Source organism: Eptatretus burgeri, chromosome 5, assembly GCF_056783735.1.
Source record: "Eptatretus burgeri isolate ZD-2024b chromosome 5, Ebu_testis_v1, whole genome shotgun sequence".
NCBI lineage: Eukaryota > Metazoa > Chordata > Myxini > Myxiniformes > Myxinidae > Eptatretus > Eptatretus burgeri.
In genome coordinates, this window is record NC_140965.1 from 2,610,106 (window position 1) to 2,633,690 (window position 23,585).

At 44.2% G+C, this 23,585-nt stretch overlaps 1 protein-coding gene across 3 annotated transcripts in view; it reads right to left on the bottom strand.

Moving 5' to 3' along the window:
- Window positions 1-1,627: 1,627 nt before the first annotated feature.
- Window positions 1,628-23,585, bottom strand: part of LOC147025706 (serine/threonine-protein kinase ULK2-like) — a 157,411-nt gene continuing 135,453 nt past the window's right edge. For all 3 annotated transcript variants that reach the window (XM_085880389.1, XM_085880388.1, XM_085880390.1), the window contains 6 exons: window positions 12,055-12,227; window positions 11,714-11,874; window positions 11,399-11,517; window positions 7,066-7,232; window positions 6,730-6,865; window positions 1,628-2,729 (listed from right to left, as the gene is read on the bottom strand). In XM_085880389.1, the coding sequence (XP_085736515.1) occupies window positions 2,683-2,729; window positions 6,730-6,865; window positions 7,066-7,232; window positions 11,399-11,517; window positions 11,714-11,874; window positions 12,055-12,227 (803 nt within the window). In that variant the 3' untranslated portion in view covers window positions 1,628-2,682. The remainder of the gene's footprint in view (window positions 2,730-6,729; window positions 6,866-7,065; window positions 7,233-11,398; window positions 11,518-11,713; window positions 11,875-12,054; window positions 12,228-23,585) is intronic.

Below are 23,585 nucleotides of genomic sequence, written 5' to 3' on the forward strand. Positions count from 1 at the left end.
AAGCCCATGCACCCTCCCCTGAGGGGAAGAAAAGGGGGGGGGAAAACAAAAAAAAACAAAACAAACAAACAAAAATATTTATTTCATTAATTAAAAACATTTTTTTGCATTTTTTCCAATGGATCTTGTGTGGATGGGTTGGTGTGGTGTTCACGCAGGCATGATGGGCTGAATGGCCTCCACCTGTGTTGGATTTCCTTGTTATTCCTTGTAAACAGAGACAGACAGACAAACAGAACCCTTTCCCCCATTATCATTCAACAAATGACGCTGTATTTCCTTCACATGTGCGGTTTTTTTTTACAGCTGGGCTCAGGCTCCATCGATAAACACCTGCCTTAAACAAAGCTCGTATTTCTTCCGTTTTTCATTCGAACTTTTTTTTTCCATTCGTTTGTCACTGTCATCGTCATGCAGTAATAGGTAGTCCTGTTGAATCTCATGATCATTCCTTCCTTTTTGATTTCAGCTCTTGTGATCAGAGTATAATTAATGGGAGCTGCTGCCTTTTTTCTCTCAGGACTGGCATTACAACTAGCAGTAGAGGCTGCGCTCTGTCTTTCTTGGTTTTGAATACTCGTACTAGGCATCCACAACCATCCTTGACAATGTTATGGAAGTTGGCTTTGTTTTGTTTTGTTTTTTCTCTCTTCCGCCCTCACTATTTACCTTGATTCGCTTAAAAAAATTTTTCCCAACAACCCCTTGAGCGATTGACATGAAACTTTCGACATAGGAGCACCTGCCTACCCATGAAGAGCGTTTTAACAAAGTTACATGATGACTGGATACAAAATGCAGCCGGCATAAAAAACAGTGTTTTGTGTTGACCATGTTTTGCAGTGTTCCAGGAAAGAGGATTAAACGGCCTCGACATTGCATCGCTCGACCTCGGCTGAATAATTCTGTTTATTCTGTGCCCTTTACCTTCGTAAATTATGCATTTTGTAGTACTTTGCAATACTCCTGGAAACCCACGTTGCTTTGCAATCCATGGCAGAGTTTTATTATGGCTGTTTCTCAGTCTGCGCATGCGTAAATGGTGTTCAACGGATTGCGGTATATTATGGTTGTACTTTTTTGTTTGTTTTATCATTTTTTTTATTGTTGTAGTAAGAGTACAATACCCGAGAGACAATGTCGCTTCCTCCCATAACAATCACTGTAATCGCTTCAGCCATTATTGTGTTAGGCTGGCTGAGGAAGGAAGGAAGAATTACAATTTGGCGGTTCAGCGATCTCACGATTTGGTACTTTATCAATATATTCTGGCACCATTATCATTCTTGTAGTTATGAAAATGCTCGACAATAAAAGGTATGGCTTTTAAAAGTTTATGACTTCACTATCTTCTCGTTTTTAATCACATCATGTTGTACATTTTATCCCCATGCCATCCCGCCATCCATGGAGTACGACCGTACTCCATGATAGTCGGAGTGCTGTTTCATCACCAGTTTTTCCTTGCTGCGTTTCAGCTTGTATCCAGAATTCTTCCTCACCCATTCTTCCTTCAAGTGTCTTCCTACCCTGCTGTTAGTGTGTTCAAGCTGGTCTGTTATATGTGCTCCAGCTCTTCCATGAGCATTGACTTCATACCTAAAAATATTTCTTAAAAAGTCACATAAACCCTCAGCGATTTCATTTTATCTCTTGGCATTCAAAAAAGAAAGCAACATTTCAACAAATAAATACATGACTCGTAAAGGACTTATTGGAATTCATGAGCAAAACTAACAAGATGGTTCTTACATGAAGTTTCAAGTATTCCACATTCCAGGGCAACAAATGCAAAACGAGCATCAGGAAACAATACTTTCACACAGCACGGCAAAACAAAGGCAGCATTTGAGAAAGTGAATTGCAAATTACAAGGTGTGTTCATTTCACAGCTGGATACCCTTTTAATGGCCAAATACGCTTACGTTTCTGAACAGCCCATTTAACTTCATTGAACAGGATGAGTTTCCAAATACAGGTATTATTCAGGGTCCAAATACAAATTGACAGAATAATGAATCTGTCTCGGTCAATAAAGTCCCACTGGATATCATACTTATGCTCTCAATTGCACGCCAGGACAGGAAAGAACCATATACTATGTCCAACGTTCAGCTCAAGGATAACCACAGGTTTGGCCTTTGCCCAAAAATGGACCTGGGTTATAATACCACTGGGCAGACAAAGCTTTGCTTGCCAAGCAGCCTCAGCCATTTGCCACCGCAATTTATATAATAAACATATCTATATATTTATATATTTACATTAAAAAAGTTGAAGTGCAAGATAACCCTTTGTGAAAATGTTCTAAAAAAACATATGGTCAATAATGCGGGTCAACAGCAAACCAAATCCAGCTAAATGTACTCATGACCCTCAAAGGTTGTTGATCAAATGTTTGTCCAAAATGCAACAAAAATGTTTTCAGACCAAAGTGCGAGCAAGGGAGAAAGTGAGCATGAAAGAGTAGTTTTAGGAACTTAAAAAAAAACTACAATAGGCATGAGCAAATAAGAGACAACGAGGACAGACCTGGGAAGGTATGAATCGGGGGCTGGAGAAGGAAAAGGGGCCAAGGAGGCGAAGCTAATAAATCCCATTGCGAAGCCTTCCCTTAGCTTTGAGCATTTTTGAAGAAGTGTTCAGGCAGCAACATGAGCAAGCAGATTTAAGGCTCTAGCTTCAAGGATGCTCCATTGCACTGAGATGTTGCTCCACATGCTGCTTGTCTGCACAGGTAGAGCGGGACGAGGAGGGAGGGAAGATGGCATGACAATCAGGAAAATAAATACAGCACTGTCTTATGGTAAAACAGTCCAATAAAGCTTGAAAAGGTTAAGAACAAAGCATGATGAAATAATAAAATGACGCAACCATTCCCACAAATCAGGGACAAGCATCATGGTTGTGCTGCACTGTACTTATTTTGCATCATGGCTGTGCTGTACTGTACTTACTTTGCATCATGGCTGTGCTGTACTGCACTTATTTTGCATCATGGCTGTGCTGCACTGTACTTATTTTGCATCATGGCTGTGCTGTACTGCACTTATTCTGCATCATGGCTGTGCTGCACTGTACTTATTTTGCATCATGATTGTGCTGTACTGTACTTACTTTGCAGAGCTGTGCTGCACTGTACTTATTTTGCATCATGGCTGTGCTGCAGTTTACTTATTCTGCATCATGGCTGTGTTGCGCTGTACTTATTTTGCATCATGGCTATGCTGTACTTTACTTATTCTGCATCATGGCTGTGCTGCACTGGACTTATTCTGCATCATGGCTGTGCTGCACTGTACTTATTCTGCATCATGGCTGTGCTGTGCTGTACTTATTTTGCATCATGGCTGTGCTGCGCTGTACTTATTTTGCATCATGGCAGTACTGCACTGTACTTATTCTGCATCATGGTTGTGCTGCACTGTACTTATTCTGCATCATGGTTGTGCTGCACTGTACTCATTCTGCATAATGGCTGTACTGCACTGTACTTATTCTGCATCATGGCTGTGCTACACTGTACTTATTCTGCATCATGGCTGTGTTGCACTGTACTTATACTGTATCATGGCTGTGCTGCACTGTACTTATCCTGTATCATGGCTGTGCTGCACTGTCCTTATTATGCATCATGGCTGTGGTGTGCTGTACTTATTCTGCATCATGGCTGTGCTGCAATGTACTTATTCTGCATCATGGCTGTGCTGTACTTAGTCTGCATCATGGCTGTGTTGTACTCTACTTATTCTGCATCATGGCTGTGCTGTACAGTACTTATTCTGCATTATGGCTGTGCTGTACAGTACTTATTCTGCATCATGGCTGTGCTGTACTGTACTTATTCTGCATCATGGCTGTGCTGTACTGTACTTATTCTGCATCATGGTTGTTCTGTACTGTACTTATTGTGCATCATGGCTGTGCTGCAATGTACTTATTCTGCATCATGGCTGTGCTGTACTGTACTTAATGTGCATCATGGCTGTGCTGTACTGTACTTATTCTGCATCATGGTTGTTCTGTACTGTACTTATTGTGCATCATGGCTGTGCTGCAATGTACTTATTCTGCATCATGGCTGTGCTGTACTGTACTTAATGTGCATCATGGCTGTGCTGTACTGTACGTATTCTGCATCATGGCTGTGCTGCGCTGTATTTATTTTGCATCATGGCTGTGCTGCACTGTACTTATTTTGCATCATGGTTGTGTTGCACTGCACTTATTTTGCATCATGGTTGTGTTGCACTGCACTTATTCTGCATCATGGCTGTGCTGTACTGTACTTATTCTGCATCATGGCTGTGCTGTACTGTACTTATTCTGCATCATGGCTGTGCTGTACTGTACTTATTCTGCATTGGCTGTGCTGCAATGTATTTATTCTGCATCATGGTTGTTCTGTACTGTACTTATTCTGCATCATGGCTGTGCTGTACTGTACTTATTCTGCATCATGGCTGTGCTGTACTGTACTTATTCTGCATCATGGTTGTTCTGTACTGTACTTATTGTGCATCATGGCTGTGCTGCAATGTACTTATTCTGCATCATGGCTGTGCTGTACTGTACTTAATGTGCATCATGGCTGTGCTGTACTGTACGTATTCTGCATCATGGCTGTGCTGCGCTGTACTTATTTTGCATCATGGTTGTGTTGCACTGCACTCATTCTGCATCATGGCTGTGCTGTACTGTTCTTAATGTGCATCATGGCTGTGCAGCACTGTACTTATTCTGCACCATGGCTGTGCTGTACTGTACTTATTCTGCATCATGGCTGTGCTGCACTGTACTTATTCTGCATCATGGCTGTGTTGTACTTTACTTATTCTGCATCATGGCTGTGCTGTACTGTACTTATTCTGCATCATGGCTGTGCTGCAATGTATTTATTCTGCATCATGGTTGTTCTGTACTGTACTTATTCTGCATCATGGCTGTGCTGTACTGTACTTATTCTGCATCATGGCTGTGCTGTACTGTACTTATTCTGCATCATGGTTGTTCTGTACTGTACTTATTGTGCATCATGGCTGTGCTGCAATGTACTTATTCTGCATCATGGCTGTGCTGTACTGTACTTAATGTGCATCATGGCTGTGCTGTACTGTACGTATTCTGCATCATGGCTGTGCTGTACTGTACTTAATGTGCATCATGGCTGTGCTGTACTGTACGTATTCTGCATCATGGCTGTGCTGCGCTGTACTTATTTTGCATCATGGTTGTGTTGCACTGCACTCATTCTGCATAATGGCTGTGCTGTACTGTTCTTAATGTGCATCATGGCTGTGCAGCACTGTACTTATTCTGCACCATGGCTGTGCTGTACTGTACTTATTCTGCATCATGGCTGTGCTGCACTGTACTTATTCTGCATCATGGTTGTTCTGTACTGTACTTATTCTGCATCATGGCTGTGCGGCAATGTACTTATTCTGCATCATGGCTGTGCTGTACTGTACTTATTCTGCATCATGGCTGTGCTGTACTGTACTGATTCTGCATCATGGCTGTGCTGCAATATACTTATTCTGCATCATGGCTGTGCTGTACTGTACTGATTCTGCAGTCAAAATCTTTCCCTGAGAAAAAATATTTTCAAAAGGTCATCAAATGAACTGCTGCTACTACATTAAAGGCCCCAATGATCGTCACCTTCTGGTGGGGTCAGCCAGGGAAATTGTTCGACCTCAAGTGTTTCATGAACTGGCTAGCTTAACCTAACGCTTTAATGAAGGTGATTTAATTAACGGGATATAAGGCTCGTAGTGGAGCTGCCCACACACATCTCACACATAGGGCCATACACATGAAAACACAAGACCCAACATTAGACTGTTGGATGAGAAAAACTGCCATTCAGCTTGTGTGAAGTACTGTCACTTCCTGGGGCACTCTGGGTACCAGTGACAGCACCACAATGGTGCCGACTTTCTCACCGCACTCAGCGGGGGATTTCCGAAGGAGAAATTTCCTCCTCCCCATGGAAGCCAACCTTTGGGGATTGGATTGTCCGTACTCTTATCTATCTATAATTCCAGCAGTGTGTGTGTGTGTGTGTGTGTGTGTGTGTGTGTGTGTGTGTGTGTGTGTGTGTGTGTGTGTGTGTGTGTGTGTGTGTGTGTGTGTGTGTGTGTGTGTGTGTGTGTGTGTGTGTGTGTGTGTGTGTGTGTGTGTGTGTGTGTGTGTGTGTGTGTGTGTGTGTGTGTGTGTGTGACCGCTGTTTCTCGACAACCATTGGTCCAATCGAATTGAAACTTGGCAGGTATATTGCTGGGGACCTAAATATGTATATGTATATATATATATATATATATATATATATATATATATATATATATATATATATATATATATATATATATATATATATATATATATATATTTGGGTATATTGCTAAATTATATTAACGATAACCTGAACATTTTGTGGTTTAAATCACTTGTTGTTAAGGTGCATAAATTGCATTTACTCTGGGGTGGGGAGAGGGAGGGGGGTTAATAAAATTATCTGTGAAAACATATGAAGAAAGCCAGGGTTGTTTTTTTCAGATGTTTAGTCATTCATCTGTCAAATGCTAACCAATATAGATGACAAAATAACGGATTTTGTTTTTAAAGTTTTGAGATTATGGGAGACAAAAAAAATTACCAAAGCCAGGGTTGTCTAAATTTCACGAGTTTGGGAGATACATTTGGCCATACTGTGCCTTCCCTTACATTGATGCAGGAGCTGTGCATCATGGGCAGTGGGCAAGATTAGTGCCAAGCCTTCAAGTAGCCGGGCAGCGAGGTGGTATCGTTCTCGCACTCCACAGTCTCCACGGAACATCTCATCCAGAGCTGCAGAGCGCACCTGAGGTGGTAGGGTCAGGAAAGAGAAAGTATATACTAATCTGAGAGAGTTATCTGCTAAATATTCAGAGATATATTCATCATCGGCATATTTTGTTGAGAATCTTGGCCAGAACCACAGAAAGCAGAACATACAAGCACATAATCTATGTATTAAATCACAAAATTATCCATTAAAGGATTCAAGTGAGCTGGCAGTACCAGATCGAGGGCATGCGAGTAGGCGATGTATTCTGCTGTTACACTCCCGCCAACCCCTGTGCCACTCATTAATCGCTGCTTCCCAGCAAGGAAGGGTGCAAGATCCACAGAGAGTGAACGACAGACAGCCACACACCTTCTGAATTCTTCATTGAGGCATCTCACCACTGGAATGAGAGGTGGGGATAAAACCCATGAAGTGTGTGCTCCAAAGGCAGAAAATGCATAAGGGTGAGTGGAGGTGATAAGCAAAGCAAAAAAAAAAACCAAACAAACAAAAAAAAAAAACGTCAAAGAAGAACTGCTCTAAAATTTCCCTTTTTGGACTTTCCCCCATCAACGGTACAGCAATGTTCTAAAGCTTCCATATACGAAAACTATCTGAGATTAAACAGTTTCCATCAACTCCAGGATTACCTTGGTAAAAGATATTTGAGGTGAAACGTGGCATTTGTAATGGCAGACTGGGTGTTTATCGTCATTCCAAGTCTGTCCTTGAAAAATCAGACTTATGGGCTGCGGCTCCAACATCACATCTGTCTCTCCTGAAATCTGTGGAACGTAAAGCTCTCAACATTCTTGCCATCTTCTGTGACGAGGCCGAAGCACAAGGCCTGCTACTCTCATCTCGCAGACAACTGCGACCGATGTATTTTTTATATATAATACCACCTCTTCTCTGGTCAAGCTCCCTCTGTTATTTCAACTTTCCAACTCTCCCCAGCAACTCCAGGATACACAGATTTTTCCAGTAACCTTATCTTGGTTAAACTTCCAAAACAAAGGTTGACTGTACACCTCAACTCATTTGTTCCTCTTTTCTACCATCTGTCGAAACACCTTTCTGAGGCAGGCAGTTCAAACTCACTCTTCCCTCCAGGACTTAAATCAGGCTGTACACTGCCATGTCATAGCATCCTGGTGTCCCTTTTCTACCCCAATTAACCCTACTAGCATAATCCAACTCTCTCAATTGCAAACTTCTTTGTCTCCTCCCTTTCTTTCCTGTCCATTCATTCCCTTTCTTCTTGTTGGCCAAATATCCAACTGCTAGCCCAATGCACATTATTAATTTGTTTTCTTTTTACCCTCTGTCTCCTCACTCTTCCGTGAGCCAACATTGTATTAAAAATAAAAACGCAAAAGTACATCCCAATTAGCAAAGCTGTTAAGCAATGTGGGCTGCAGCCCCAACTTTGGGGTGGTTCATTTCAATACAATTCCATCAACTTTAGGTCTGGTCTCAAGAGTGTGGGAACCAAGGACCCATTTCATAAATTCCGTTTATACATCAATGTATATACCTAAAACCTATTAATTTGTCTAGAAGAGACCTTTGGGGACTAGAAATGCCCAGTTGTTATTCTCTGGAGGTTTAAACAGACTTCACGTGGCTCCTCATGTACGCGATTCACGATATTTCAAAATGTGATAAATTTTACATATGGCCGCTAATGTTTCCTCGAGATATGCACAGATGGCAACAAGTTGTAGATAATCATACTCCGTATGCATATAAAACCCACATGTTGTGGTAATCCAGTTTTCCACCATTCAGGAAACCAACAACGAAGTATTTTTGCCAAAATTTTGTTTCGGTTTAAGTTTCAAGATCTTATACAATTGTCTATAGCTTCCAAGAATCAAGTGCCATGGAGAAGTTTCATGCATTGACATTATCCCAAAATGTTACCTGACATGGAAGAGCAGAAAAATCATGGTTTATTTATAACTTGCAAACCATACCTCAGACAAATGCAATTTGACAAATTACCCCCGATTTTAATTTTTTTCAAATTGCCAATAAAATAGTCGGACCCTGACATTCGTTGTCCTGATATTTGTGGACCACGTGTATTCGCGGGTCATAAATTGTGACCTGCTTCTACATTCGCGCTGTGTGTATTCATGATTTTTTTTGGTTTTAAATACACTTCAGGACTGGTCTCCTATATCCACCACCACTGATATTAACTCGGCCTGAGAATTCCAACACAGAAAACTGCGCTCTCTTCTGCACAGATTCATCACATCTCGTCTTCAGTTATCTTACCCATCCTCCCACTCTTAGTACTCTGAATCCTGTGATGAGGCTGTTGCTTTAAAACAACTTGCATTCTCCTCCTGGAGGGCAAATCCAACTGATGGCAACCTCAGATCACTCCACAATGCCTGCAACAAGTGTGTATGTGTACCCTCAGGTGAGCCAGAAAACATCTGTCCCATCTCAAGAATGAGCTTTCAAACTTGTCTCTCTCTAAAACCTGGTGGCACCTTGTCAAGTCAGTTTCTGGTGTATGCTCTCCTTTCATCCCTCTCCTCACTTTAAATAGCACCACAGCTGACTCAGCTCTTGAGAAGGCCGAATGCCTTAATTCTGTGTTTTTTTCAAAATATTGTGTCCCTAACCCCTCCCTCTCTGTACCAATGCTACAACTTTTGGTGACCCAGCAGACAGTTTCTGTGGTAATGCCCTAAGCTACCTGAGAGGCTCTCAGACAAGACGAGATGTTGTCTTTGATGACAATCGAAGGAAATCCGTCAAATCAGAGACCAGAGTGCATCAAATGACCAAACAATGAAAGATGAGACGTTCAGTTGAAGGGCCGGCAGTGAGTCTACCATCCGTAGAGCAGATGTTCATATCGCAAGAAGAAAATAAAGTGATCCTCATTCAATTATTGTGCGATCAACTCCTATTGAAAGCACAATGTCTTCCAGATAAACAAGAGTCGTAGTATCAGGTGGGGATGAACTCCCAACTGTATCATCTTCTGGGCATAATGTTGATCATCTCAACTCACGAGGAGGCTGACAGGAAAATTGGCCTTCATGCCAATGACGTAAATGACCAGAATTTCCGAAGAGAAGTAGTGTGTTCTAGAAACACAGACATTCACTGCTGATACATCATGACACTACACCAGAAGTGTGGATGAGTAGTGGGGCATCTAAAGACAAGCAGTTCTTCCCAGTTAGCATTGTACACGCAAGTCTGGATCCTGAAGTCGTCAATACCCTCGGTTTTCATGCTTTAACAGGAACGGACACAACCAACCAATTCTGTGGGTATAGCAAGCCAACAGCTTGGAAGACATACCTGAAGTATCACAAGCTACTGAAAGATCTTGTCCGCAATCTTGACATTGGAATGGCTGATAGAGAGATTTATCATCAAAATGTACATTCCAACAGCGAATGTACAGTACATGTATCAACGGGCTACGCTTGGAACTTTTCCATCGAATCAGTGACCATGAAAAACTACCACCCACTCAAGACTATTTGTCTCTGCACATACTACGCAGTCACTACAAAGTCATATTGTGCCTCAAGGCCGTATTCATCAATCCAGAGCTACCCAACCAGAGGAAAGTGGGTGGGCGTTTGATAAAACTAATGATACAGGATCCTGTTCCACCTACCTGAACAGAACTCTTGATGTGTGGATGCAAAACTACCTGCACATCACTTAGGTGTACATGCAAAAAGCATGGCTTGCATGTAGTTCTGCCTATAGGTGCAGAGGATGGTGCTTGAACAAACAACCAACCAAGAACAACTGTTATCGGGGAGGAAGAATCTGATTAGGAGGACTAACAGTTACTGTCTTGGTTACATTACCCTTGTCTAAGCTAGGGGTTGTTAGTTGTTATACCATGATTTTTTTGTGCTCTGGCATATAGGGTAACATGTGGGGATAATTTTAATACATCAAACTCCTCCATGGGACTTGATTCTTGGAAGCTATGGGCAATTTTACAAGATGTCGAAACCTAAACCGAAACAAAATTTTGGCAAAAAAAAAAAGTTCTTGGTTTCCTGAAAGGTGTAAAACCGCAATATCATGATATGTGGGTTTTATATGAATAGGGGGCAAGAATATCTAGAATTTGGAGCCATCTGTGCATATGTCGAGTAAACATTAACGACTGCATGTAAAATTACCAAATTTTGAAATATCGCGAATCGTGCACATGATAGCCACATGAATATGCTCAGAAGTTAGTTGTGTAAACCTTCAGATAATGACAACTGGGCATTTCTCATCCCCAAAGTTCCCTTCTATCCAAGTAAATAGGTTTAAAGGATATACACAGATGTGTGAACGGAATCACAAGATAAGCCACTTTATTGACGTTGGTTCCCATACTACAATCATTGAAAGAATTCCTAAAGCCAAAAACATTACATAATACATTGATGTTATTGAATACACTTGCATGGTGGTGAGTGTTTGGTGGTCTTTGCCGACAGTCATGATTACTGGCCACCTGTGTAATGGGAGGAAAGCTATCAAGTACTATTGTTGTATTTGGCTATAGATACGTACCCTTCTTGACGGCAGCAGTGGGAGAAAGGCGTCCCTCATTGACCCGCTCCCGGGCAAGATGCAACACCGAACCCACAACCTCCGCTGCCTTCATATACAGCAACAGCCGTTCTGCCGCTCTGCCAATCATGACGAGCACATAATTAAACACCAACACTTGGAACAAACCAGATAATTTTCTCCTTTTACAACTACGAATACATCTTTCTAAATACCAAACACCAACCTCTTAATCACATCACTATACTTTGTCTTTTCAGACTTCCCCAAACTCAACGCTTTATTTACTTTGCTTATGTTGTCTGTGTCCCTTACCCCCAATTCCGGCTGAATTGGCTAATTTGATCAGTGACTGAGCTCTGCTGGTAATCAGCCAAGTCCCCAGTTTCTCCACTCCTGGCATCACCAACGATCATTAGCCCTCGAGCAAAATCGAGGACAAGACTCAGGTCATGGAGCGTGTCTGTATGTTCCCTCTGTAGGAAGAGTCAAATAAATTGGGACAAGGTGATGATGAAAAGTAAGATGAAGGTGATCAAGACTGGATAAAATGACAGCAATTGCAAGCAATGCCAAATAAATAATGATGGACCAAATGCCGAACAAACCAACCAATCGCCCATGACTCTTGTGCAGTTACTGTTTATTGATATCACCTCCATTAGGGTTTCCTCTGGCAACTCTGGTGGCTCCAGCATAACAGCACCCTCCAAGGCAGGAGGAGATGCAGCAAAGCGGAATGGAGGCAGTGAAGGAGGTGACACACCAATGATTGCTGGAGGTGATGGAGAGCATGGCACGGCCCGGCCACAGGCAGAACAAGCTGACGCTGGAGAGAGAAATGAGAGAAAAAAAATGAAGACTAACTTTCTGGAGCAATTGTATTTTCCAAATCTTATTTTTTTGTGTAACTAATTCAGAAAACAATATTGGAGAACACTTGCTGTTTTCAAAACAAACTATGACGAACACAATTCTCTGCAGCTGAAAGCATGACATTCGTGCAAGGGACGTGGCATACCAGACCTGGAAAAATTCTTCTTCCTCCAACTTGTATCAGCTTTCAACTCCGCTAGGAATCAATACAAATGTTATTCTTGAAGTCAAGCATTCCTTTATCCAAAGGACGTGTGACAACCTCTCCTCTTCTTTTATTCACAGGACTTTCTGATCTTTAGCCAAAAGTATCTCCAACAACTTATGTTGCACTACCTTCCCTTTTACATTTCGATGATACTATATCTGTCTCTCCAATTAACAAAGCAATCTGTCTCTTTTCAGTTCTTTTCTCCTCAAATTCCACATTGGATGACGAACATTCCAACACCCCACGATGCACCCCTTACCAATCCTATGCCTCTCCCTACAACTATTTTTCATCTGTGGATTCAGTTATGTGGTTAACATATTTCTACTAAAATGTGATATATGTGGGAAACATTCAGAGTTATGCTGTTCCTAAGTATTCAAAATATGTGGTTTCGATATATGCGGCCATTTTCAGGAACTCAACCCCCCACATATATATTTTTACGAATTTGGAATTCAATCGCACACAACATTCAGGTTCCCTTAGTCAGCTATGTCGATAAGTGCATGTTCCCGAGATAGCTCACCTTCCATTGTTTAAATGTTTTGAAATCTATTAGATGCGCTGCGGATCGATTTAATAGTTAGGGAGCGAACAATGGAGACGTCCCTCCCCCTCTTCTGCGAAGAGGAAGAATAACCCTGCGGTGACGTCAACAACTCCCTCCCACCCGTGGTTGAGCGGGGGGTGGATCACGAGGGCATGAGTCACGCGGGGTGCGAGGGAGGGGGTGCAAAGGATAAAGAGGACATCTTTTGTTTGTTCAAAAAGAGTCCCGTGGCAGAGTTCGTGTGCTGAGTCCCGTGGGAGGAATAAGCTTTTTGCTTCGGCAGTTGGGGGAGTCGGGAGGAAGCCAGAAGCCAAGGAGCTGCGTGGAAGTCCGGGCGTCGCGAAGGAGACGCGAGGTGGAGGCGAAACCTTGCCTCATGTGTCGCGCAAACCACGCGTTCGTGTGGAGAGAGCCGGAGAGAGCTCGCCTGCCACACGGAAGGCCCGAGCTCGACCGCGGCTATGCTAGCTGCCGTGGGGAAGGAGCATCGCGGGTCGCCCAAGCACGTTCGTGTGGAGAGAGAGCCGGAGAGAGCTCGCCTGCCACACGGAAAGCCCGAGCTCGACCACGGCTACGCTAGCTGCTGTGGGGACGGGACGTCGCGGGTCGCCCAAGCCAGACACCACGAGGGTGCAGGTAACCTGCAACGTTCTCGTGGGACTCGTTTGGTCTGCCAAGTCCCACACCATAAAGACCCAAGAGGTCCAGTCTGACCCCATTGCCTTTGATGGGGTCTTTTTCCTGCTTTTCTTTCGAATGAATGTTGTGGCGCCGAGTCCCATAAGTAAAACTGTGTAAGTGACTGTACATTAATAATTGCTTGTAGACGGTTGTAGTTCTTTTGTTGCTTGTATAATTGCATACGTGTTTTGCCTTATTTAATTGCATACGTGTTTCATTATAATAAATGTCCTTGTGTAAATGTAAACCTGCTCGTTTCGTCCATTCTCTTATTGACTGAACATTTTGTGTTGGGAGTTAGAAAGCCGTTGGTTTGCCGTAATAGGGGGACATTTGGACCGACGGTTCTCGGCGATTACGCCGCTCGGAATCGCGCACGGACAGGCTCGCCTCGGCGGTTTGTTCCGTACGAGATCCGTCGAGGGTGGAATACCCCGGTAGTTGGATCAGGTGGGTATTTAGGTACATTCAAGATTGGCAATCAACCCTACCCCACGTGATCTGCCGATTGGCGTATTTCGGTTCTTGTACAAGGACCCGTCGCTCGGAGTTATCTGGGTGGCGATCTATATTCCGGGCGATCGGTCGGGCCGACTGGACTTGCGGCTCCGTTCAGAGCGGTCGGTTGGCGGCCGACCCCCGGTCTGTAACAATATCAAGACCTGACTGGATTTTTCTCTCTGGACACAAGCAAGGCATATGGACCAGATGGCATTCTAATTTTGATCTTTTATTTTGATCATGATCCTCTTATTTTGAAGGAGTGTGGCTAAGAACTTGCTCGTTCCTTTCATTTGTTTCTCTTAAAAAAAAAAAAAACAGAACTTTTCCTCTTTCCTGGAAACATGCATTAGTACAGCTTTTTCCAAAGGAGGATGATCATTCAAACTCTTCCAACTACCGTCCTTTTGCTCTGACTTCGATGATTTCCAAAGTCTTTGAATTCTCATTTCCTCAAGCATCTTGAATCTCAGTCTTCTCTCTTCGGACCATTAGTATGGCTTTCTCAAGGCAAGGACGACCGGTGATATCCTTTCCGATATTACAAATGTCTGGTCTTCTTTTCAAAGAGACTTTGGGGAATCCTTTGTTGTAGCCCTTGATATCTCGAAAGCTTTTGAGAGGGGATCGGGGTCTGATCATCTCCAAACTCCCCTCCTTTGGTTTTCCGTGTGTGTGTGTGTGTGTGTGTGTGTGTGTGTGTGTGTGTGTGTGTGTGTGTGTGTGTGTGTGTGTGTGTGTGCGCGCGCGTGCGCGTGCGTGTGCGTACACTGTTATGTTTGGCTTCCTTCTTGGGACGACGGTACAGTAATTGGTCTTTATTTTGATAGCTTTCCCTCTGGCCATTATAGCTCTATTATAATACCAAGCTTGCACACTAAAAACTCGGCTTGCCGTCACACGATCCCTATGAAATTGCTGTGGCACTTAGCGGACATGCCGACAATGTTTGGGAAGTCTTGGCGTTCCATAGTACCACTTGCATTTTGCACAATGCGTATTTTTGTCATTCCCCGTGTACGGTCTGTCGTCTGCTACCAGCAATGTTGTACTGCTATCCCGTGCCTGTGCACGGGTATCGCAAGTCTTCATAACTGTTGATGGTTCAACCCCTCCCTCCTTCCCAACCAACAACGATGTCCCTCAGGGTTCCGTCCTGTCTCCGCCTACACACTTTCTTCTTTTTATCAATGATCTTCTTTATTCACAAATAACCAAATGCATTTGTGCGCTGATGACAACATTACATTCCTCAACATTTTTCACATCTGTAAAACGCTGAAGACCGAACAGCTCCAGGTCTTCAAAACAGCTGTTCACCAACACCTCTTATCTTCCCCCATCCAAAACCATGATCTTTTCTATCCCCGCTAATCCACTCCAAACCCACCTCCAAATTCCCTGCTTTCCTTCCGGAAAGTCTCTGTCGTGTAAGGACCTGAAAGTCCCTGTAGTGTCCATCTTCCTTACCCCGTGTTCCCCATCCTATCCCTCTCCCTTCCACAGATCTCCTCATGTCTCTGTTCCAAAAAAAACTTCCCCACTGTTTTGTCCTTCCCTCTCCTACCCCTCTTGTCTCCTACCCCCCTTGTTGTACGCTGTATGTTAGCTCTTATAAGAGCCTCGACAGTGTATACAAAAATGTGTATATATATATATATATATATATATATATATATATATATATATATATATATATATATATATATATATATATATATATATATCTGCTCCATTTTCTCTTGCTCGATCTACATCTCATTACGTCACAACTACCATATAATTTGGATTTTGAGAGGATTTCTCAGTGGGGCAAATGTAATCAAATTAAGTTGAATGTTTCTAAAACTCAATTCCTTCCCATTTCTCTGTCTAAAACTCCTCTCAATTTTCCCATCTCCATTGAAGGCTCTACAATTTTACCGCTCAATACAGTAAACGTACTTGGTATTTTACACTCAAAACAATAAACATACAGTAATATCCCGATTTACAAACATCCGATTTACAAGCTTTCAATCTTACAACGAAATTTTTTTGATACCAAAAATTTGATTGATGACCTCAAATCACGACATTACGAACTTTTGCTCAACTTCAATCAACCAAGTTTTCAATGACAAATTCAAAATGCGATCTCATGATCTTTTGATGAAAAATTTTGATCGTGTAATTTGAAATAAACACGGATCGCACTACAAAATGCCACAACAGCACTCGCTTACATCTGGGATGAGGATGTCAGAGTGTCGCTTCCCTCATTCTCTCCTACATGGATACGTCATTACGTTTGTGCTCACGTGCAATGTTAAAGTCCATTATATTTACTCAAACGTTCTTGTACATCATCACTGTATGGTACTGCACTGTATTCATCCATAATCAGGCAGGTCAGGTATGGGAGACTGTGCCAGAACAGCGCGTCGCTGCGTCCACTTTCCGCCGGTACTCCAGGGGCCTCCGTCTGGCCATCCCCCAGGCAGATGCCAGGCCCATCCCCATCTTCTTGAGATGATGGTCAACCTGCTGCAACCATGAGGCACGTGGTCGGCCCACTGGCCTCCTCCACTCATGAGACTCCCTCGCTGAGAGAATCTGATGAGCAGGATCAGCGTCAGGAAAACGAGCCACATGTCCATACAGCCGCAGCTGACGCTTACGGACGATGCAGGTAACAAATCTCATCCGAGTCTCTCTCAGCAACCGCTCGTTGGACACAAAATCCGACCAGCGATAGCCAAGGATTCTCCGAAGAGACCTGGTACCAAAGGAATTAAGTCTCCGTCTCAGATCCTTGGTCAAAGTCCAAGTCTCGCACCCATAGAGCAAGACTGGAAGTACCAAGGACCTGAAGACTCGGACTTTCGTCCTCCCGCACAGGTACCGGCAGCGCCACACCCCATGATCCAGTGAATCAATGACTCCCCAGGCCCGACCCAGACGTCTATTGACCTCCGGCTCACAACCTGCGGAGACATGAATATCACTGCCAAGGTAAGTGAATCTATCCACGACCTCAACATCCTCACCACAAACAGACACAGACAGGACAGCAGCATCCAAGATGTCACCGAAAGCCTGGATCTTAGTTTTGACCCAAGAAATCCGTAATCCCAACGGCTCCGACTCCTCATTCAGCACCTCGAGGGCCCCCAAGAGGATGTCTAAAGTCTCCGCAAAGATGACTGCATCATCTGCAAAATCAAGGTCCGAGATCTTGACATTGCCAAACGATGCACCGCAACTTGATCTCTCCGACATCCTCCCAAAAATCCAGTCCATACAAGTGCTGAAAAGTGTGGGGGCAAGTACACATCCCTGACGAACTCCAGTAACAACTGGAAATAAGTCAGAGGTGGTACCACCACACTTCACAGCACTCTCAGTACCAGAGTAGAGTTCAGACATCAGATCGATCAGTTTCGGTGGCACCCCACGAAGACCAAGAATCCTCCAGAGGACATCCCGATTCACTGAATCGAACGCTTTACAGAGATCAACATAGGCTGCAAGCAGCCCCTGCCGAAACTCTCGTCTGCGTTAGGTGAGGACACGAAGTGCAAGGATACGGTCAATCGTTGACCTCTTTGATGTAAAGCCTGATTGCTCTGGACGCTGGTGCTCAAGCAGATGGTGGCGAACCCTATCAAGAATTATCCGAGCAAAGACCTTGCCCGGCACTGAGAGCAGCGTCACCCCTCGGTAGTTGTGTCATCCATAATAATGGTTCATAAAATGAAGATAAGTGCTCAAGGAAGTGATACGAGTGGAAAGAAAGACAGGGCAGTGGTATCGTTAAAAAGTAAATTATAAATTTGAAGGTTTGACACTGGTTCCTACCTTACGGATATTGCGCATGACTTTTGCCTTGCGATTACAACCTTGATTACGAAACACAACAACAAAGAAAAGATAGTGGTATGTGCTTAATGTGTGACACCTTCCCAGTGCAGTGAAGATTACCAAAACACATGGCTTTGTAATGGAAAATATGGAGTGTTTGCCAAGTGTTTTGATTGAAAGCCAAACTCAAAAAAAATGTTCCAGTTAACACAATGGTCATTAAAGAAAAGGCCAAGAGCCTTTTCGAAGACTTAACGTACAATGATGGTGAAAGTTCCACGATGGAGACTTTTGGTGAGAGTGAGCGGTGGTTTTCATGAAAGATGTTGAAAGTTCCACGATGGAGACTTTTGGTGCAAGTGACGGGTGGTTTTTCACAAATGATGGTGACAGTTCCACTACAGAGACTTTTGGTGCGAGTGACGGGTGATTTTTCACGAATGAGGGTGAAAGTTTCACGATGGAGACTTTTGGTGTGAGTGACGGGTGGGTTTTCACGAATGAGGGTGAAAAAGTTCCACTATGGAGACTTTTGGCGCGAGTGACGGGTGGTTTTTCAAGAATGAGGGTGAAAGTTTCACGATGGAGACTTTTGGTGCGAGTGACGGGTGGTTTTTTCACGAATGAGGGTGAAAGTTCCACGATGGAGACTTTGGTGTGAGTGATGGGTGGTTTTTCACGAATGAGGGTGAAAGTTCCACTCTGGAGACTTTTGGTGTGAGTGACGGGTGGTTTTTCATGAATGATGGTGAAAGTTCCACAACGGAGACCTTTGGTGCGAGTGACGGGTGGTTTTTCACGAATGAGGGTGAAAGTTCCACTGCAGAGACTTTTGGTGCGAGTGACGGGTGGTTTTCACATTTTAAGAGGCACCACAGCTTGCACAGTTTTCCAGTGACATTGGTGTTACTTGTTACTATACATATATATTGTAAAGGATTCAGCGGTGGCGGGAATCTGACCCGGTCCAAGGTGCCAGCCTCGCCACCGCCGTCTCCGGGAGTCAATAACGCCGGCCGGCTCGGCACAGGCCTTGGGTCACGCGTCTTCAATCGCGATACCAACGTAATCCTGCACCTTACCAGTTGGGGAGATAGAACCCCTAGTTAACCTCCGCCATCGAAGATCGGAGGTTACTGTTTTTACCCCTTTCAGTTTGTTTGTTTGTTTGTTTGTTTGTTTGTTTGTGAACAGTATTACAGAAAAACTCCTCGACGGATTTCGACGAAACTTGGTGGGAGGGGTTAGGTATGGTCCAAGGATCATGCCATTAGATTTTGGACTTGGTCCCCCCCCCCCAAAAAAAAGAAATTGTTAGAGAATTTTTTTTTTGCATTTCTACATGTTTTAAGTGATTTCCAACCCCCCCCCCACAAAAAAATTGTTCCCCCCCCAAAAAAAATTGAGAGAATTTTTTTTTTTGCATTACTACGTTTTAAGTGATTTCCAACCCCTCCCCCAAAAAAAGTGTTCGAGAATTTTTTTTTTTTTTGCATTTCTACATGTTTTAGTGATTTCCAACCCCCCCCCAAAAAATATTGTCACCCCCCCCCAAAAAAAGAGAATTTTTTTTTGCATTTCTACATGTTTTAAGTGATTTTCAACCCCCCCCAAAAAAATTTGCTACCCCCCCAAAAAAAAATTGTTAGAGAAATTTTTTTTTTTGCATTTCTACATGTTTTAAGTGATTTCCAACCCCCCAAAAAATTTAGAGAAAATTTTTTTTTTGCATTTCTACATGTTTTAAGTGATTTCCAACCCCCTACCCCAAAAAAAAAATTTGTTAGAGAAAATTTTTTTTTTTTTTGCATTTATACATGTTTGAAGTGATTTCCAACCCCCCCCCCCCCAAAAAAAAAATGTTGGAGAAAAGAACTATAACTGTCAGCACTGTTGACATCATATTTAATGAATAAGATATAAGGTTTACTTGAGTGGCCCAGCAGTATTGGCGGCGGAGGTTTTGCACTCTCCCGAGTGCTCCCCCTCTAGTTACAGACTGGCTTTGTCAGTGACCGAGTGGAGTCTACCAGCCTGTAACCATTTTTGGTCTTATATGCCAATTGAACGGATCGTTCCTCGACGCGACGCGCATTAATCCATAGCGGCAACTGCATACGAATCAACCAGATTTATTGGGGACATCAGGGATCACAGCACAAGCAATAAACACGACAATGGTTATACTAACTACCGACCCGTTCTTACCTAGGAAACCACGGTCTAAAGGTTTCGAGGGGATCACTACGAAATATGCCTTTTACAACACGTGCAAACAAAACAGCATGCATGCAGGACAAGACAGAGTACTTGATAATGGCTCATGGACGAGAGGACCGTGTCCAAAAGCACGAATATCGCTCGTAACAAGCAGTGGTGTCCACGGGTTCAAACTCCCGCTTCAACGTGCCGCACGGAAAGAATGTGGTGGCGCAGTGCCTTTCCTGCGCATCACCACGTGCGTGGTCACCGCGCGCTCTGACCTCGTGTAGGGTCGAAGATGGGCCTCAGCTGATCTCTCTCACGGTCCAGCACACAAATCCCGGCCTGGTCTGTCCTCCAGACAAGGCCCCAGTCGAGGTCCGAGTTCCAAAGGCGGATCACAACGTGTCGAGCCGTGAGGTGAGCAAGGACCGTCCGAAGGTCCGGCGTCTCCTCTCTGGCCTTCCCGTCTCGAAGCCCGACTCCCGCTTCGTCCTCTCAGTGCCTCTCTCGGTCGAATCACCGACGTGCAGGTCGGTTCAGCATCTCCTCTCCGGCCTTCCAACACAGTGCCTCCTTCATTAGCTCGTTTTGAAGCGACTCCAAGCACGCCTCGAGAACCCCGCACTCCTTTAGTTCCCTTTTCTTTTCTCTCAGGCGACTCCCGTTTTCCAAACCGCCAAAACTGAACCCTTTTTCTCTCGTTCGCTCGCTTCGACACACGCCTCTCTCGTTGGCAAACTGACCAAAAAGCCCCGCCCCTTCGCGTCACTTCCTCTCCAGGCCAAACCTCTCGCTCTAGGCCATTCCCCTCCCGTTCGTACAGGAGAGGAAGAAGAATCATCTCTCGTTTCTCTCGTTCCACCACCATATGAACATAAAACATTCTGTTAACCTCCCGGCACACACATATCGTCCCTTATACCAAACAACCGATCTCTTCTTCTTCTTTCGGCGAGCTCCCGTTAGGGGTCGCCACAGCGGATCAACTATCTCCATTTCGCTCTATCCTCCACATCTTCCATCGACACTCCAACCACCCGCATGTCCGCCCTCACCGTATCCATGAACCTCTTCTTTGGCCTTCCTCTTATCCTCCTGCCTGGCGGCTCCATCTTCAACATCCTTCTCCCGATATACTCCGCTTCCCTCCTGTGCACATGTCCAAACCATCTCAATCTCGCCTGTCTCATTTTGTCTCCAAACCGTCCAACCTGCGCTGTTCCTCTAATATACTCATTTCTTATCCTATCCATCCTCGTCAATCCCAACGAGAATCACAGCATCTTTAACTCTGCCACCTCCAGCTCCGCTTCCTGTCTTTTTGTTAGTGCCACCGCCTCCAAACCATACAACATAGCTGGTCTCACTACCATCTTACATAATTTCCCCTTCACTCTTGCAGCTACTCTTCTGTCACAAATTACTCTTGCAACTCTTTTCCACCCACTCCATCCTGCCTGCACTCTCTTTTTTCACTTACCTCCCACACTCTTCGTTACTTTGGACAGTTGATCCCAAGTATTTAAACCCATCCACCTTCCCCACCTCAACTCCTTGCAACCGCACCATACCACCACCCTCCCTCTCATTTACGCACATGTAGTCCATCTTACTCCGACTGACTATCATTCCCCTTCTCTCCAGTGCGTACCTCCACCTCTCGAGGTTCGCCTCAGCCTGCTCCCTACTCTCCCTACAGATCATGATGTCATCCGCGAACATCATAGTCCATGGAGACTCCAGTCTGATCTCGTCCGTCAACCTGTCCATCACCATTTCAAACAGGAAAGGGCTCAGAGTCGATCCTTGGTGCAATCCCACTTTTACCTTAAACCGGTCCGTCATTCCAACAGCACACCTCACCGCTGTCACACTGTCCTCATACATATCCTGCACGATCCTCAGATACTTCTCCACCACTCCCGACTTCCTCATACAATGCCACAACTCCTCTCTTGGCACCCTATCATAAGCTTTCTCTAAATCCACAAACACACAATGTAACTCCTTCTGGCCTTCCCTATACTTCTCCATCAACATTCTCAAACCAAACATTGCATCAGTGGTACTCTTTCCTGGCATAAACCCATATTGATGCTCACAGATCGTCATCTCTCCTCTCTATCTCGCTTCCACTACTCTTTCCCACACCTTCATGGTGTGGCTTAACAATTTTATCCCTCTGTAATTTCCACAGCTCTGCACATCACCCTTATTCTTGAAAATCGGAACCAGTACACTTAATCTCCACTCCTCCGGCATCCTCTCACTTTCCAAGACTTTATTAAACAATCTGGTTAACAACCCCACTGCCATCTCTCCTAAACACTTCCATGCCTCCACTGGTATACCATCTGGGCCAACCGCCTCTCCACTTTTCATCTTCTTCATGGCAGTCCTCACTTCATCCTTACTGATCCATCCCACTTCCAGATTCACTATCTCCACCTCTTCCAACCTTCTCTCTCTCTCATTTTCTTCATTCATCAGCTCCTCAAAGTACTCCATCCACCTTCTCAACACACTCTCCTCGCTCGTCAGCACATTCCCATTTGTGTCCTTTATCACCCGAACCTGCAGCACATCCTTCCCAGCTCGGTCCCTCTGTCTTGCCAATCAGTATAAATCCTTTTCCCTTTCTTTTGTATCCAACTTCTCTCTCATATAGCTCGTCATCTGCCTTTTCCTTGGCCTTTGCCACCTCTCTTTTTGCCTTTCGCCACCACTCCTTGTACTCCTGCCGACTTTCTTCATCTCTCTGACTATCCCACTTCCTTTTCGCCAACCCCTTCTTCCCTATACTCTCCTGTACTTCCTCGGTCCACCACCAAGTCTCCTTATCTTCCTTCCTCTGTCCAGATATCACACCAAGTACCTTCCGAGCTATCTCCCTCACCACTTCTGCTGTAGTTGCCCAATCATCCCACCCATCTTTACCACCATCCAACGCCTGTCTCACCTCCTCCCTAAATTTCACGCAACAGTCTTCCTCCTTCAGCTTCCACCAACTGGTCCTTGGTTCAGCCCTCACTCGCTTCCTCAAGCTCACCTCTAAAGTCATCCTCCATACCACCAATCAATGCTGTCGAGCTACACTCTCCCCTGACACGACCTTTCAGTCACCAATCTCTTTCAGGTTGCATCTCCTGCTAAAGATGTAATCCACCTGTGTGCACTTTCCTCCACTCTTGTATGTCACCCTGTGTTCCTCCTTCTTGAAATACGTATTAACCACTGCCATTTCATTTCTTTTTGCAAACTCTACCACCATTTGCCCTTCCACATTTTTCTTGTTGTGACCGTACCTACCCATCACC